General features: G+C 35.7%; 1 protein-coding gene across 1 annotated transcript in view; it reads right to left on the bottom strand.

Moving 5' to 3' along the window:
- The window catches only part of HOMER1 (homer scaffold protein 1), a 128,221-nt gene that overhangs the window by 43,403 nt on the left and 65,033 nt on the right, over positions 1-19,785 (bottom strand). The window contains 1 exon segment of the mRNA NM_001243811.1: positions 15,081-15,220. Within this exon segment, the coding sequence (NP_001230740.1) occupies positions 15,081-15,220 (140 nt within the window).

The following is a 19,785-nucleotide window of genomic DNA, read 5'->3' on the forward strand; positions in this document are numbered from 1 at the left end:
GCCAAAGGATAGAATATGCTTTCTAAAGTCACTTCTGCTAATGTGCTTTTCCATTAACTTCATGTTACAGATGCAGTTGTGAAGGAAAGCTCTATCTAAATCTCTATATAATTCACATTAAGTATCACGGAGAATTTTTATTGCTTAAAAAATTTTTTTGAAATGGCCACACCTGCAGCATATAGAAGTTTCCGGGCAAGGGACTGAATCTGAGCTGCAGCTGTGGCAATGCAGGGTCCTTTTAACCCACTATGCTCAGCCAGAGATCAAACCTGCACCTCTGCAGTGACCAGAGGTGCTGCAGCTGGATTCTTAACCCACTGCGCCATGGCAGAACTCTCAAAAATTTTTAATAAAAAAACTCCAAATACCCCTGGAATTCCCTGGTGGCTCAGCAGGTTAAGGATTCAGTGTTGTAACTGCTGTAGCTCAGGTCACTGCGGTGGCATGGGTTTGATCCCTGGCCCAGGAACTTTCTTATGCTACAGGTGCGGCCAAAAAGAAAAAAAAACTTTGGTTCCTCAAATAAATGTGACTAAACAAATTATTATTATTATTATTATTTTTTTTTTTTTTAGGGCTGCACCCGCGGCACATGGGTGTCTCCAGGCTAGGGGTCAAATCAGAGCTACAGCTTCAGGCCTACGCCACAGCCACAGCAACAAGGGATCCTTAACTCACTGAGTGAGGCCAGAGATCAAACCTGCATCCTCATGGATACTAGTAGGATTCATTTTCACTGTGCCACAATGGGAACTCTGTGACTAAACAATTTTGACTAAATTTACCCAGTGACTTAATTTTGTACTTTGTATGCATAGGCAAGCTTTAATATGTCCCATGGCAAGATTATAACATCTTTATGTTGCTTATATATGCATCCAGCAACACAATCCCTTCGTGGTAAACAAAGCAGAACCATTGGTGTAAAACAAATTCTGATCACATAACTGATCATTTAAAATAATCATCAGCTGGTATTTCAATAATGCAATAAGGAAAAATGCAGGATTAGACTTTAATAGAGGAATATTTACACTAGAAATCAAAGTTATTTGTAATGACTAACCTAATATGTATATTTCTATTCATATTTAACAAGAACATGCTTCATATTCATTGAAGCTATGATTCATCCAGCATCGTCTTTAAAAGACTATTTACAGTCTTCCTCTTTTTAAATATATATTTATTAATTTTTCTTAATTAAAAAAGTATGAAGAAAAAAGTCAACTATATCACTTATAAAATCAGATAGTAAGTAAATGTACCCCCATTCCCACCCTCTATAAAATCTGCTTCACATATTTTTAGAGATAATAAGCTAGAAACTGGAAAGTTTCATGTTTTTAGATAGGGAAACTGAGGCCTAGTGATGAATTCTACATAAAAAATTCTTCCTCTCAAATCAAGTCCTTTTTTCCTTTATCAGTTACCTTTTAAGGAGTAAGTGTAAGAAAGTATATTGCTATATTTGTCACAGAATAAATTCCTAAAGCTACCAACTGACGAGAAGAAATCATTAAGCAACCAGAATAAATATTAATAGGAAAAGCACTAAAAAACTAGGAATACAGGAGAACTTTCTCAGCCTCACAAAAAGCATCTATGAAAAGCTATAGCTAACATGATTCCTAACAATGGAAGACTAAAATCTTTTCCCCTAAGATTGGGAACAAGACAGAGATGGCCTCTCTTGTCATTTCTATTCACACTGTAGTGAAGGTTCTAGACGGAGCAATTGGTCAAGAAAATGAAATGAAAGGCATCAAGAATGGAAAGTAAGAAGTAAAATTATCTCTATTTGCAGATTATATGATTTTGTAAACAGAAAATCCTAAGGAAACTATTAGAAAACTATTACAACTAATAAATAAGTTTAACAATTTTATAGGATACAGTATCGCTATGCAAAAATCAATTGTAATTACATAGGAATGAACAATTAGGAAATAAAATTAAGAAAAAAATTCCACTAATAACAGCATCAAAAAGAATACTTAGGAACAAATTTAATAAAAAGGTACAAAACTTATTGTCTAAAAACTAAACAACACTGTTGAAAGAAATTAAAGAATAAGTAAGTGAGAAACTATCACATGTTTAGGAATTGACAGACTTAACATTATTAGATGGCTATCCAAATTGTTCCACAGAGTCAATGCAGCTTTTGTCAGAATCCCAACTGGCTTTCTTGCAGAAATTCACATAGTGTTCCAAAAATTCACACAGAATTCTAGGAACTTATAGAACAGTCAGAACAATCTTGAAAAGAAGAAAATTGGAGAACTCACATCCCCAACTTCAAAACTTACTAGAAATCACACATTATAAAACAACTATACTTTATAAAAAAAGATTTAAAAAAACTTACTAGAAATCTACCATAATAAAGAATGGCATGAGGTAGACTAGTGAGATAGAATTGAGAGTTCAGAAATAAAGCCTCACATTTATGGTCAAGTGATTTTTGACAAGAATGCCTAAATAATTCAACAGAAAAACAAACAAACAAACAAACAAACAAACAAACAAAAAAACGGTCTTTTCAACAAATGGTACTGGGACAACTGGATATCCATATGGCCAAGAATAAAGGTGGGCCTCTCTTCAACACTATATACAAAAATACTCAAAATGGCCCATAGCTAAATATAAGAATGATAACTATAAAACGCTCAGCAGAAAACACAGGTGTAAATCTTTGTGACCACAGATCAGGCAATGGTTTCTTATATAGGACACAAAAAGCACAAGCAACAAAGAAGGGAAAAAAAGATAAATGTAAATGGGACTTAAAATCAACAACTTTCGGGAGTTCCCGTTGTGGCGCAGTGGTTAACGAATCTGACTAGGAACCATGAGGTTGTGGGTTCAGTCCCCACCCTTGCTCAGTAGGTTAACAATCCGGCGTTGCCGTGAGCTGTGGTGTAGGTTGCAGATGCGGTTCGGATCCCGCGTTGCTGTGGCTCTGGTGTAGGCTGATTGGACCCCTAGCTTGGGAACCTCCATATGCCACTGGAGCGGCCCAAGAAATAGCAAAAAGACAAAACAACAACAACAACAACAACTTTTGTGTTGCAAAGGACACCATCAAGGTGAAAAGATAACCCATGGAATTGGAGAAAATATCTGAGTCATTTACCTGATAAGCAGTTAATATCCAGAATATACAGATTTACAAGTCAACAACAAAGAGACAAATAACCCAGTTAAAAATGGGCAAAGGATCTGAATAGTCATTTCTCCAAAGAAGGTACACAAGCAGCCAATAAGCATATGAAAATAAGCCCAACATTAGCCATCAAGGAAATACACTCAAAACTGCAGTGAGATACCACTTCACACCGACTAGGATGGCTAGAATAAAAAAGACAGATAATAACAAGTTTGGACAATGATGTGGAGAAACTGGAACACTTACATACCACTGGTGGAAATTTAAATTGGTGCAGCTCAGCAAAGGAAACCATTAAAAAAAAAAAAAGACGACCTATGGAATGGGAGAAAATAATTGCAAATGATGCAACTGACAAGGGCTCAGTCTCAAAATATATGAACAACTTATAGAACTCAACAGCAAAATATAAACAACCCAACTGAAAAAGACCTAAACAGACCTTTCTCCAAAGAAGACATTCAAATGGCTAACAGGCACATGAAAAAATGTTCAACATCACTAATTACTAGAGAAATGCAAATCAAAACTACAATGAGGTACCATCTCACACCAGTCAGAAGGGTTATCATTAATGAGCCTACAAATTAAAAAAGCTGGAAAGGGTGTTGATAAAAGGGAACCCTCCCACACTGTTGGTGGGAATATAAATTGAAAAAACCACATTACGAAAAACATTATGGAGGTACCTCCGAAAACTAAATATAGAATTACCATATGATCCAGCAATCCCCTTCCTGGGCATATATCCAGACAAAACTTTCATTCAAAAAGATGCATGCACCCCTATGTTCATTGCAACACTATTCACAAGAGTCAAGACAGGGAAACAACCTAAATGTCCATCGACAGATGAATGGATTAAGAAGATGTGGTAATATACACAATGGAATACTACTCAGCTATAAAAAAGAACAAAAGAATGACATGTGCAGCAACATGGATGGAACTAGAGATTCTCATACCAAGAGATGTAAGTCAAAGAGAAAGACAAATACCATATGATATCACTTGTATGTGGAATGAATAAAATATGGCACAAACAAAAAGAAACAAACACAGAGACATGGAAAACAGACATGTGGTTGCCAATGAGGAGGTGGAGGCAGTGGAATGAACTGGGAGCTTGGGGTTAGTAGATGCAAACTACTGCATTTGGAGTGGATAGGCAATGAGGTCCTGCTGTATAGCACAGGGAACTATATTCAATCACTTGTGATGGATCATGATGGAAGATAATATGAGAAAAAGAACTTATATATATGTATAACTGGGTCACTCTGCTATACAGCAGAAATTGACAGAACATTGTAAATAAACTATAATAATTTTTTTTAAAATGGTGCAGTTGCTTTGCAAAACAGTCTAGCAGTTCCTCCCAAAGTTTAAACAGAATTTTCATATGACAACAATTCTACTTCTATGTAAAAACTTGGAGAATTAAAAACATACATCCATACAAAAACTCATATAGAAATGCTCACCGAGCATTTTTCATAACAATGATGGAACTTCCAGAAAGTGGAAACAAATTGTCTATCAACTAGTGAGTGGGTTAAAAGAATGTCCTTTAGCAATAAAAGAAAACAAAGTATTGACACATTCCAAAACATGGATAAACCTTGAAAACACACACTAAATACAACAATCCAGTTATAAAAGACCACAAATTATATGATTTTATTTATATACAATGTCCAGGACAGACAAATCTACAGAGAAAGAAAGAAGATTAGTAGGGGGAGGTGGGAAGTGGGTGAAGTGGAAGAGGGAAGTGACTACAAATGGGTACAGGGTTTTGGGGGGAGGTAATGAAACTGTTCTCAAATTGAGGTGATGGTTGCACAACTCTGTGAATATGCCCCAAATCAATGAAACATACACTTTATTTTTATTTATCTATTTATTTTTTGTCTTTTTAGGGCTGCACCCACGGCACATGGAAGTTCTCAAGCTAGGGGTCCAATCAGAGCTGTAGCTGCCGACCTATGCCAGAGACACAGCAACATGGGATGCGAGCCGCGTCTGCGACCTATACCACAGCTCACGGCAATGCCGGATCCTTAACCCACTGAGCAAGGCCGCCGGGGATCAAACCAGAAACCTCATGGTTCCTAGTCAGATTCATTAACCACTGAGCCATGACAGGAACTCCCTGAATTATACACTTTAAATAGGTGAATTGTCTAAGTATGTGAATGATATCCCAATAAAACTGCTATTAACAATATTAATGGGAATATTAATAGCTAAATAGACTCTGTTAGAATTAAAAAGGTAAACTAATTATGCTTCATATTGGTATCTTTGTTAGCCCTGCCCAGTATATGGTATATTTTTGATGCTAATGATCAAGCTGCACCAACTTATTTACCTCTTTCTATCATCTCAGTGACAGGAAAAGCAGATATATAGATTTTTTCACACAACACATTTATTCCTTTATCTTAACTAGAAACAGTATTGGTGTACCAACGAGCCTCAGCCAGAAGCTAAGACTCTAGCAGGGGGATTTAGCACGTGGTAGTAAATATGTGTTGAATAATGACTTTACAAAATGAGACAATTGGGAGTTCCCATCGTGATGCAGTGGAAACAAATCCGAGTGGGAACCATGAGGTTGCGAGTTCGTTCCCTGGCATTCCTCAGTGGGTTAAGGATCCAGCATCGCCATGAGCTGTGGTGGGTCACACAGCTCAGATCTGGTGCTGCTGTGGCGTAGGCCAGCAGCTGTAGCTCCGATTAGGCCCCTAGCCTGGGAACCTCCATATGCCTTGGGTGTGGCTCTAAAAAGACAAAAGACAAAAATAAATAAATTTTTAAAAAAATGAGACAATGAGTATCTGAAAAGTGTCACAGAAAACAAAAGCTATTGGAGTTGAGCAGGAGAGCTGCTACCACCAGGATGGAGCCTAATGATCACTGACTGGAGTCCTCTCTGGTCTACTCTAGCCTTCAGCAAATAGTGAGGCTCAATACCTCTTCCCTGGAATTGTTTCCGTTTCTGTAAAATCAAGCGGCAGGACTCTTTAGCAGTGGAAATTCCTTTTATCTCCAAAGTTCTAATAACATTTAGACTTCAATTTAGACCAGTCATAAAAATTAACTATTCTGTCTGCACTGAAAATATGGCTCATCTAAACAGCCAAACTATTTAATCGTATTTACATTTTACACACTCTTCAAGGAAGGTAGTCCGGAAACAGGACTACTTTCAATACGTCTCAGTGAATTAATTGTCAGCTTATTTCTATGTGAAATGGGAGGCTGATGTGTTATCTCACAAAGCAAAGCACTGGCTCCTGGCTCTACTTCTGCCAAATACACATAGTACAACTCTCAATTTTAAAAAATCCATAGTCCCTTAATGCAGTTCTTTGAGTCACATAATAAGCACTTGTGCTGAATTTTTTTTGTTTATTGGCTGGTTGGTTTTGTTTTTGGTTTTGTTTTTTGCTTTTTAGGGCTGCATTGTGGCACATGGAAGTTCTTAGACTAGGGGTCGAATTGGAGCTACAGCTGCTGGCCATGCCACACCCACTGCAAAGCCAGATCCAACCCACGTCTGTGACCTACACCACAGCTTATGGCAATGCCAGATCCTTAACCCACTGACTGAGGCCAGGGATTGAACCTGCAGCCTCATGGATCCTAATCGGATTCATTAACTGCTGAGCCATGAAGGGAACTCGGAGCTTTTTAAGAGATGAAATTTTTAAAAACAGTTTGGTTACAACTGTTTTAAAAACACAGAATATAAATATAGCCTAATTTCGTGACTATACATCACTAAATTACTCTGTACTGCTTTTAAAATAAAAAGAAAAATTATCTTCAAGAAAAGGATGAAAAGTGATTCTATTAAAATGAAAACACACAGTTTAGCATCTTTCACATTATTTAGGTACTTAACATTGTTTATTAATAAAACTATCTTTAAAATTTCTTTATACAGGGAGTTCCCGTGGTGGCACAGCGGAAACGAATCCGACTAGGAACCGTGTGGTTGCGGGTTCGATTCCTGGCCTCACTCAGTGGGTTAAGGATCCAGCACTGCCTCGAGCTGTGGTGTAGGTCACAGACCTGGCTTGGATCTGGCATTGCTGTGGCGCAGGTCGGCAGCTGTAGCTCCGATTAGACCCCTAGCCTGGGAACCTCCATATGCCACAGGAGTGGCCCTAAAAAGCAAAAAAAAAAAAAAAATTGTTTATACAAACAATGAAATTTTGAAGATAAAGTAGTCAGTTGACTCAAGTATTTAATTAGAGTAATTTTCTTTCTTTTTTTTTCTTTTCTTTTCTTTTTTCCTTTTCTTTCTTTCCTTCATTTTCTTCCCTTCCCTTTTCTTTCATTTTTTAAAAATTTCTTTTATGGCTACACCTGCATCGTATGGAAGTTCCCAAGTTAGGGGTAGAGTTGGAGCTGCAGCTGCCAGACTAAACCGCAGCCACACCAACATGGGATCCAAGCTGCATATGTGACCTATGTCACTGCTTGCAGTAATGCCAGATCCTTAACCCACTGATTGAGGCCAGTGATCCTTATGGAAACAATGCTGGGTCCTCAGGCTGCTGAGCCCACACTGGGAACTCCAAGAATGACTGCTTTTCAAAGTATATAACATATTATATTTTGGCCTCAAGGTCTTATGAACCTGTAGGTATGATTTTGGCTGACTGAAGCATACACCTAGGGCATTCAGAGGAGTTACTCGATTTCTGTGAGGGAAACTGCTTCTTTCTTATGTTTAATGAATGTCTACTGTAGTAAGGACCAGTGATACAAAAGAATAAAAAAATCCTTGTCCCAGGAGAGAGTAAGATGCTAACATTAACCTGTATATGTCAGTTTGGAGGGAACAGGGATTTAACAGAGGAGACAAATAATTCAGTCTGAGGACACAAGAGAGAGCTTACTGGAGATGATGCTGAAGCTTATAAGGATGCATAGAGGTTCAGTTGTTGGTGATCAGATTAGAGACACAAGTGGGGTGCAAGGAAGTATGGATCATGTCTGCGAATACATGTGCACACAACCACTCTAAAAAGAAGGGAGAACACTCCAAAAACTAGAGGGCAAAGACTTTCAGATGCAATAATATGGTTGCTTGGCTGTAAGTGGAGGACTACAAGCAATTGCAAGTAACTACTACAGAATCACAAAGCGATGACACTGGGGAAGCCTCATTTGATGACCATGGATTGGTCCACCTACATCATGCCACTGAAATATTTCAAGGAGAAAAGTGACATGGTCAGATTTTTGTGTATGAGAGGACTAATAACAGTTATCAGAATAACAGGTCATGAAAGAGCAAATATCCCAGATTCCAAATCTCCAAATCATATCCTCCCAAATGCCACTACCATGAATTTATAAGGGAATTATGACAACAAACATTACTAGCTGGGAATTTGCTTAACTTCTTTACTTGGGGCTAAACCGTATATAAATCACAAAGATTCCTTTTGAAAGTCCAGACCAGAAACCAGATGGGTCATGTAATCCTCATCTCTCTATCTGGACTTATTTTTTTTTAAAAAAGTTCAGTATCTTTGGATGAACCTTCTACATTTCACCTTACCAAACACTTCACAATTCCATACTGTCATACATACCACAAATTTCACACAGTTATGTGGCTTGCTTGGCCTCTGCCTACATTCATACCTTCATTTTGTCTCCTACTATTCTATTAAGGAGAAAGACAGAAAGCCAAATCCGAAGGAAAAATATTTTTCCCTAAGTCCTAGATTACAACTGTCCTTATCATACATCTCCTTTCCAGTGGAATCCCCAGTATGGTCTTCAAAGAACAGAAATGAAGGGGAAAAGGGAATTTTTAAAAGCCCTCCACAGGGAAGAGATAAATCTAAAATCAATCTGCTCTACTGTGAATGAAAATACCCCTAACTCCAAGATGGACATCCTGAAAACAGAAATTAACAATCACCAGGGATGGATTGATGAAAATTCTTCCCATTAATTACAATGGTAAGGCAGAAGAGAAGAAGAGAAAGGGACCAATCTCTCCTCGAGGTGGGTTAGTAATGTCGTTATCTCACATGGATAGTATTTTTCTTCTTGCACATAACCTATATTAAGTGATACTTCCTGACAAAATGCTTCAGCAAATTTCTATATTTTCTTCTTTTAGAGGACATTAAAATAGAACAGAGGTTGGTTTTTAAAAAATTTAGATAGGAAATTTAAGTATACATATATAAAAAGCTAATAAAGTAAATACTCTTAGTCAATTATTTTTTAGTGCATCTTGTTTTAAAATACATGAATTAGTTCTTAGTTCCTAGAAAGTGCAGACCTATATACATACTGCCAAATTACCATAGCACCTCTTATAAAATGCTATCTGTTCAGAATTATGGTAAAGGAAATTCTGAACTCTCCAAATTGTTGCACTGTGATCTCTCACAAACTGTTTCAACCTTCGAATTAATTTTTTAAAAAACTATTTCTAATTTCGGAGGTTCTATGGTATAAGAATAACAATATTGAAGACAATTTTAGTTGTAACAAAAAGGGGAATCCTACAAATTCTACAAATATCCTACAAATTCAATTTTACATTTGCAAGTTTATCAACAATGAAGTGCTTCCTGTGATATCAAGTCCCATCTTTATACAGTTTTATCCAAACAAGTTATCGATAGAAATTATTTCTATTTTAATTCTTAACTATAATCTTAAAAAGTTTTGCTTACCATCTATAAAAAAAGTGAGACAAATGGCACTGCTATGGAGAATATAGTACCCCAGAGCTCTTAACAGTCATACAGGTTTTTTCCTGCTTGTATAATCTTCAAAGTAAGTACAAAATGTATCTGATTCAAGATAAAACACTTTGTTTTTTTAACATGTAACTAAAACATGTGTGTAAAATTTTCAATGAAACTTAGTTTTGCAATTACACAAAAATCCCTAGTCACAGTTTGTTTTTCTTTTTACAGCTGCAACCACAACATAAGGAAGTTCCCAGACTAGGGATTGAATTGGAGCCGCAGCTGCCAGCCTACACCACAGCAATGCTGGATGCAGTTTGCGGCAATGCCAGACCCTAAACCCACTTAGCAATGCCAGAGCCTGAATCCACATCCTCATGGACACGATATTGGGTTCTTATCCCGCTGAGATACAATGGGAACTCCCCTAGGCAAAATTTTAAAGTAGTGGCTTTGGGAAACTCTGATAATAAATTAAGAAATTTACTTAATACAAATGGACTGAACCCACCCAGATTATGGTAAAACTAGTTATACTGACTTAAAGCAAAAGCAATATACTATGGAGTAATGTTTCTACATACATCCTTTAATGAATACCTGTTGGAAACACACAGAATGGCAGAAAAATTTCTTTACAGAATAGAAGATGCATGCAGTACCCCCAAAATGCATAAATTCTAGCAGCACCATGAGAATACATTATCTAAACATTAGAAGGATTTAAATATAATTGGTGCTCAAAATAGCCTATTCTCCATTAAGGTAATCAAATTGTTGTTAAAATTCATCAGTACAAAAATAGCTTCATGAACTACTGCTGTATATATCTATCTGCTCTCAACTCTCAAAAATATATAAGCAGTTATTTGTCAACATATTACTGTACACCTGAGGATCATAAATTTACAATGAACAAAATAAAAAGTTTCAGTTTTCAGGATTACATTTCAGTATGACATTCTCACAACACTGGGATATTATGACATTAACTATTTCCAAGAGGATTTTAGATAGCTTTAAATCTTTTTTTAAAGCTGCAGAGTTTAAGAAATCACAAATGTAAATTCCAGAATACTATACAGTTGATACTATGAAGCAAACACCTCCTCCCTGGAATGAGAGAACAAAACCTTCCCCCATTTACATATGCTAGCATATAGCAATTATTTTATTTAATTTACAGTTGACCCTTGAACAATGCAGAGGGTTAGGGAGCTGACTCTTTGTGCAGTCAAAAAACCATGCATAACTTTACAGCTGGTTCTCCATATCCATGGTTCCACATCCATGAATTCAACCCACTGCAGATCAGACAGTACTATAATATTTACTATCAAAAGAAACCCACAAATAAGCAGACAATCACAGTTCAAATCTGTGTTGTTCAAGGGTCAGCCCTATGGCTAATCTAAAACTAAAGTCTCAAAGGATGCCCTGGACACTTTAGAGGCTCAGAGTACATACCTGCTCAGTCCCAAAAGGATATTACCATTTAGGTTAAAAAAGTATTATCATTTTTGGCCCCACCTGCAGCATGTGGAAGTTCCCGGGCCAGGCATCAAACCCACGCCACAGCAGTGACCCAAGCCTCAGTGGTGACAATGCTGGATCCTTTAACCACCAGGCTACCAGGGAACTCCAAAAAATTAATTTTAAAGAAAAAAATTGCAATTTAGATAAAATTTAATACCATTTCCCCAAAGAAATTAGTAAACATTTTATCCTCCCAATCTTTCTATTGTATATATCCCTAGACTTTTAAAAGCATTTAAATAAAAGCACTAAAAAAAGGCGTTAATTTATTGAAACTTAGTCAATGAGAATGTTTTTGCATAGTTTATGATAAGGACACAAAACACTACTATAGCGCTTGACTAAGGAGTACTGAGTAGCCCATATGTTTAAAATTTAGTTTAGCAGCATAATTTTTAAAAATCAAAGAAAAGAATAAAGGTAACTCTATAATGCCAGTGAATTACATAGAATATAAAGAGTTTTACTAGCTTAATAAATAAGTTTTTTAAAAGTCCAAAAGAAATTTTAAAAAGTATTTATGAATGAACTTTCATGTTTGGGATTTGCTTTAAAAATCATACAAAAGTGGAAGAGTGGGTAGGATGAGAAATGAAACAAGATTGGCCGTTTTTTCCTAACTGTTGAAGTGGGGAAATGTGTTCACAGGAGTGCATTATAGTATTCTCTTTTAAATACACATGAACATTTATGTAAGTTTAAAGACTAACAAAAAAATCTTCCTTTTCTTTTTAAGGGAAAGTAATACTTCGAAAAATAAAAAATAAACAAAGCTTATAGAGAGTAAATAAACTATAAAAATGTTACTAAAGTTTTCAGGACAAAATGAAAATAAGTGCCTTCTTCTGGTATATCAATTAATGAATTAATAAAATTTGGGTATAAAATTTGAATTTTAAGAAAAGCACAAGCTGGCTTGCTATGGAGCTATTACTACAATCAACTCTTAATTAACTTGAGTGACTAGGTCACTGTTCCTTCCTTTTATCCTTCCACCTTTAAAAGGAAAAAAACCAAGGTCACATAGATATTCTAGGGATTTCACTCCTAATTTAGCAGGAAAATGGTATTAACCAGTGCAGAGGAGTACTGCAAAATATCTTTTTTGCTATTCATTCTTTTTTTGTTGAAATAAGTACCAAGGAAGAAAGGCAAAAGCAAATGGTATAAATAAGCCTTAAAAACATGGATTTTAAATGTTTTCATTGCCATGGGGAAAAAAGGATAGTTTCTCAAGTTTAAACATTTCTGAGTTTCAGATTTAAATAGAAATGATTTTAATATTTGTGTCTCTACTTTACGCACACTGATCGTATTTCTACATAGTTCTCCTAAAATAGGAACAGTTATTAACTTCCTGACACAACCATGTGCTTGTTTTGGGGATGTGACTAAAATGCACCATTAGCTAACTGAGAGTATATACCAGATCAAAAGAGCTGAGCTGTAGTCCTAAAGTTGTTATCGAGAATTATGTGACCTAGAACAAATCATCTAACTTCTGGGATTTAGTCTCCTCAGGTGCCGTCACTGATGTTTTACCCTATAAGCCAGCACACACATTAAATATGTATGTTAGTGAAACACAGTTTCTGCCTTTAATGTGGGTTTTATTCTGGTGCTTCCCATTTAATTTTATTCTAGTTCATTTTTCAGAATGCCATGAATAACCCTAGTTGGTTTCAAATCATCACAGTGTGAAAAATCCTAGATTATGCCATCTCTGTGCTCTCCTCGAACTGATATTTTGACATTAGCTATAAAATACTCTGTCTTTCAGGTAGAAGTCTTGATTTCAGTCAAGTAACTAGGTGACCATTCATTTAATACTGACTGATATGAAATCAAAACAAGTTCAGAGAGTAAGCTAAGGTATTTTTTAAATAATATGAAAACTAAAATTATATAACACCTTTAATATAATTAAAAGCTTAAACTGACTTGTTAAATTTTCGGAACTCAAATATCTCCTTGGCTAATCTATATATTCCAGTAGTCAAAGAAGCTGTATCTTGACATCAAAGTAAATAATTCCTATTTGACTCCCAAGAACAGAAAATCAATAGAAGATGACCAACTGCAGTTAATAACTCCAAATACTAAGATCAGCAAAATAACACTCAGAAAATTTGAGGTGTACCAACTAGAAATAGCTTTTACAAATGATAAATACAAAAGTTCTTATTTTTTAATGCTACAGGATTCAATGCACATGTCTCGTTTAAGGGTCAGTCAAAGCAATCAAGTTTATAATTATGTTCAGTGCAGTTACATCTATTTATTAATTGGATATGTTAAATATAATTTAATAGGAAAGAAAATTTTCCTTCCCCAGCATAAATATTTTTTAAAGTGCAAATGAATCACATTGCTCTTTAACAGTAACTGTGTCTTTTAAAAACCAGTTAGGTTTACAAATCAATGTAAATATATAGCCTTGAGATTGGAGGAACCAAAAATGTTTGTGTTCGGTCATTTATAGCTATAGAAAAGATAATATATTTATACTACAACAGTTAAAGTATGAACTCTATGATAATTTCAAAATTTGCCATTTTATGCAAAATTATTGGCATTTTAAGGAACTAGAATAGCCTTATAGTCAAAGAGTTTCCCCCCCATTCATTCCTAAAAAAACCTTAATTTCTTCTCCCTCAGCCTCACTATGAGGTCCCTCAATGTTAGTGTCTAATAAGTTTAGTTCTGTGCCCCTAATATTCAACCAATTCAATCAAAATTAAAATCCTCACAAAAAAAGGTTTGGAATGTATCATTTCACAATTCTTCTGAAAATGCTAAAGAATTTGATTTTTTTGAACTGGTCCAAAAAGAGATGCATAACAAAGGGAAACTGTTTTCTCAATTTTAGCTACAGCTGCCTAGGTCAAAAGTTTCCAAAGAAGGATAAAAATTACCTTTAAGACAACAACTGACATATTTGTTTACATTTGCAATATTGCAGTTTCACAGAACTCCTTATATCCTAATAATACCACAATATGGACAATAATCTATGTAACTGCTTTGGAACACATTTAGGATAAACTGCATCTTTTTAAAGTATCAAATTCTTTAAAATTCAGAAGCATGTGAAGATGTATCTCCTGTTAGTTGGTGTGCAAAAATAAATCTGACATTAGCATTAACAGGTCCATGCTACAAGTTACTCCGGTAACTTGCATCCTTCTTTCAAATCATACAATGAGATCACCTCTAACAGTATGGAGAAGCTTAATTTCAGAGTAGGAAGCCTACTTAAAAAAAATTATAGCCCTCAAAAACATATGTGAAAATGGAAACCAGGTGAACAAAGAGGGCCTTTTAGGTGCTGGGTTAAGAATAAGTAAAAGAGATTTGTAATGACATTTTGTTTCCCTGAAAAACGATTTGTACTGTGATTTGGTCAACAGCCCTTTTTCTACAAAGATAATAGAAATGTTTATTTCAGGCCATCTGGGCAACTATAAACTATAAATTATTAAAACTCTCCTGAGGTTAACAGTTTAAAAAAAAATCTGACCTGGATTTTTCACTAGGGTTGTAACTTCGCAAGGTTTATCTAACACCAAGTAAGTTTCCATATCTACATATTTTACTTAATCATGATGATTGAATTGAATCTGTACCTATGTGAAAATGGCAATGCATTCTGAGTTGGTTCAGGCCTTGGCTCTGAATTCTGAGTCACATCAGGTGTTCTTTCATCATCTGTCCCATTGATACTTTCTGGCGTTAAAGGAGACTGAAGATCCCCGCCTGCTGATTCCTTTAAAAAAAGAAGGGGAAGTAGGGATAAAAAAAAGTTATACTTTTGTTAAAATACATAAGATCATCTAAAAGTTAAAACTTACCCTGATGTAGGCTTATTTTGGACATATGGTTATATTTCAGTTCAAACCTGAGTCAAAGACTTATTTAAAGAATGAAATTTGAAGGAGAAAAAAATTAAAGCAAAACAACTCACAAGAAAATGAGCTGAAACTAAACAATTTAAAAATGCAAACATAACACAATTTATAAATGTAGTTTCAAAGAACAAAAACTTTTAGGTTTATACGGCAATTAATTGGTTGGAATAAAATATATTCAAATAATTACTTAAGAAAAAGGAGATGAATCAAAAATACAAGATCTTATTTTTTGTTTGGGAGGGTAGGAAGGGAAAGAGAAAGAAATCTTCAACAAGTCTTAATTTTTTTTATTTGCCATACTTTTCAATTTCAGGAGTCATTTAGAAAGTAATCAAATATTTTTATAATATATTACATATAATGATGTTATTAGTGTATTTCAACTTTTCTTGCCTGATAGTTATATTTCTCTTCACAGAATTTCCTTTCTTATTTCTATCAAGGTAAGTTTAAATTAACCCAGTGGAAAATAGAATTTAAAATGAAGCTCATGTTGGCATTCTTCTGACTGCCAGAAATCAGAATGAGGAATCATTTGATAAACCTGTGAACCAGGGGAAGTCCTAGCACCAGACTGTTTAAGAGCAGCTTGGTGGACCCCTTGCAATCTCTGGCCAATAAAACCACAACTGAAATGGCTAGGCTAGGGAAGAAAATGAAAACATCAGTGTTTTAACAGGGGAGTGGCTGAGTACGGTCATGGTTTGTCAACTCGAAAGAACATAAGATTTCCTCGAATAAAAACAAGAATATGTGTAATACAGGGAAGTGCTTACAACTAGAAAAAAGGACAATAAAAGAAGGTATCTAGCTTATGATAATTTACGTACTCTATAAAAAAGTATTACACATGAAGAAGCACTAGGAAGAAATATGGAAAATATTAATGTGGTGAGACCAACTTTCTTTTCTAAAGCTTCTGGTTTTATAGTACTGTGTTTTACTTCACATTTAAATATGTTAACGAATAGAACCATAATGTTACAAATTCCACAAGCTATTAAAGATCAAAAGGCTACTTCCTGATTCCGTATTATCACTTTTTTCGATTATGTAAATGGAACCTCCAGTTTGACCTTTAAGTTCATTCTTTTAAAACCATTCTTTCAGACGTATTGTTTCTATTAACTGAGAGCCAATGACTTAATAGTTTGTAGCATTAAGTGACAACATGAAATTGTTTTATAGCAGTCAAATCCTACTAGGGGACAGTATCCAAAATGAATTATTTCAAGATCCACTATGGACCATATTAATTACCCAGAAAAAGTTTAAGCAGGCAGTAAGAAACCATGAGGCATTCATATTTGGTTTCCATAAATCAGGAAAATTTTTCTCCAAGAAAGGCCAAACCAAATGAAAATAATCAAGGTTGACTGAACAAGCAACTAAACAGTAAGTTGGTCAAGACCTGATTCAGTGGAAAGGATAACAGAGACAAAGCACCTTGGTATCCTGAAAGGGCTTCAATAGGATTAGCAACCAAGGATTTGCCAGAATCTGTTGATCTGAGTGTGAGGATAAAAGCAGACGAGGATTAAAAGAGAGAGGAAAAGGAGCAGTAGTTTGATTCCTGGTTCTTATCACCTCCTGGGATAAAATAAGAATTATGATGCATAGGGTGTTGGGGAGGTTAGAACTGTTGATTCTAGTGAGGCCAGACCTTCTCAGAGGCAAGCTAAGGAGAGAAGGGAGAAAGGGATGGAGTTTGCAACAATTCCTGTATCTCAACACAGCCAGCTTTTCCTCCAAAAGCTCAAATATCAGCTATATTGGACAAAATGCATTTTTAAGTTACCCTTAACATCATACTTAAAATGAAAACAAAAAGCCCAAAGCGTGATTTTTTTAAGGAGTTTAGAAAATAAAATTAATATGTGCTCATGAGAACAAGAAAGAGTTCCAAGAGTACCTAAGGGAAATGAAACTCCTCTGCCCTCAACTATTCCAGCTACCCACAGGTAGCCAAAAGCATTGTGTGAAACTTTCTGGAAATTTTATGTCTGCTAAAAATAGCACTGTGAAACTTGTTTTATTTAACATATTCCAAATATCTAGTTTTTTAATTTAAATTATGCTTGGTTTCCTAACATTCAACTTTAGTTATTCCTTAAAATCTCTAATTTTGATAAAACCAACATTTTATACCTTTAAATCAAACATCAAAATAAAAAGCATGCAAGTTCCCTTGTGGCTCAGTGGCATAAGGATCTGGTGTTGTCACTGCAGTGGTTCTGTTTGCTGTTGTGGTGTGGGTTCAATCCCTGGCTCAGAAACTTCTTATGCCGCAGGCGAGGCCAAAAAAACCCCACACAAAAAAAGAAAGCATGGAGGTATATATGTTACACCATAAATACCTAGTGGATCTTTTGAAAAAAGAGGGTAATTTTTTTAAAAAAGAGATTCCTAAACTAATATGGCTAGCCACTTCTATAGAAAATGTTTAAGGAAAAAAATCAAATAATATATTCTTTGATCACAGATTTAAAAAAAAGTGTAAAATATAAAGACTGAGATTTAATCTCCTTATATCACCTCTCCATCCTTATTTTGAGAAAATAAAACTCACATATCCCTATACCAAAATAATCCGAAAAAGAAAAATAACAGTCAAATTGAAACAAATTTGCATATTAAAATCTAAGAGCGTATCCAGGAAGCCAAAACTAACAGATGTGACACCACTATAAAAAAGGAGCCTGGGCACTGATCTAAGATTCAGAAAGTGCTTCTAAAGAATTTTCTCTTTACAACACAAGGTTGGAGAAAAAATTCTGTGGGTGATCGAAACCTGCATTTGTTCTAACCTGAATCCTATTAGTAATCCATATACCTTAAATTATGTAATAGTGAAATAAATTTATTATTCAATGTTAAAAAAGATTTTTCTCTCCACTAATTTATGAAGTGGCAGGAAAACGCCCTTCCTCCCCACAAAGCAAAAGCCCCGTAAATATCTTGAATCACATGGAAAGGAAATGATGTTGACCCTCACTCCAGGCCAGGCTTTCAGGGTGATATCACCAGCCTACTCTCAGGTGTATGTGCAGTAGCAGGAGGGCAGGGTGCCAAGAGTTAGCTTTACTTAAAGAAAAAAACTTGGGAAATTGTGGACAATCAATTATTGGTATGATTTATGTAAGAAAGATAACATGAAATTCCAGTTAACAGATTCATATTCAAAGAAAAGGCTTCAGCTTTAAATCAAAATATTGGTAAACAAATCAAACACAATATTGTTGAATTTTAATTGATACATTTAAAAGAATCTTTTCCAAAAAAAAGTCTTTACATTCACTGACTTGAGATTAACTCATCAACTACTGGGTTAGAGGGCTTGTGGCTGTACCTCCTTGCCTCCCTACCTCCTATTCCTCTCCCTTTCCACCTGCTCTTCAACCTCATCAAAACTTACATTTTCTTTTTTTTTTTTTTTTTTTTTTTTTGCTTTTTATGGCCACACCTGCAGCGTATGAGGGTCCCAGGCTAGGGGTCAAGTTGGAGCTACTACAGCTGACAGCCCACACCACAGCCACAGCAACGCCAGATCCGAGCCACATCTGCAACCTACACCACAGTGCACAGCCATGCCAGATCTTTAACCCACTGAGTGAGGCCAGGGATCGAACCCACAACCTCATGGTTTCTAGCCGGATTCGTTTCCAATGCGCCACGACAGGAACACCGAGATTTACATTTCTTGACTTTCTGCTATTACACTATGTTGTCAGGCTCGACCTGGCTTTACTTCTCTCCATACTTAGCCTACAACAGAAAGCCAATCACCTGAAGAATATTCTCACCAGCATCAACCCCCTTTTCAAGTTTCCTTACACCCATCTTGCCAATCTCTGATTTCATATCATCAGTCCCCATTCTCACATGCCCAAGCTACTAAATGCTATGGGAGAAAATACGTTAAACATGCTGGTTAGTGTTATGAAGATAATTTTGAGCTCCAACTCTCATGACGCTCCTGAAGTGCTGAGTATTCTTTAATTTTACTAACCCCCACTTCACTCTTCTTTCTCTTTACCGAACGGTGGTTCCAAACCTTTGTTCGAACCTTTGATTTCTTCAGTTGTCCTTCCTCTCAAAGAATGATCTAACTTTTCCTTCACAGAAAAACATTGAAATAAACTGGCAAAGACTTCCCCCATCTCCTCCTATCTGCATCTAAACCCATTTTTATCCTTCGCTCCTGTCTCAGAGGAAGTAGCTAATTTGTTTCCATCCTCCCTCCTTACAACGTTCCCACCTCCTGCACAATGCTCCATTGCTGATCCCTTCCTTCTATTCTCTTTTTTCTTCCCTAACTCCTTCCTTTCATTTAAGTACACATACAATTTACTCCCACACATACATTCTAGGAAAAAAAAAATTCTTAACTCCACATCCTTCTGAAATGATTATGCTAATC

This window comes from Sus scrofa, chromosome 2 (genome assembly GCF_054392235.1).
Source record: "Sus scrofa isolate SSC_HxYL_T2T_F1_AM1 chromosome 2, Sscrofa_HxYL_maternal_Yorkshire_Landrace_v2.0, whole genome shotgun sequence".
NCBI classification, from domain to species: domain Eukaryota; kingdom Metazoa; phylum Chordata; class Mammalia; order Artiodactyla; family Suidae; genus Sus; species Sus scrofa.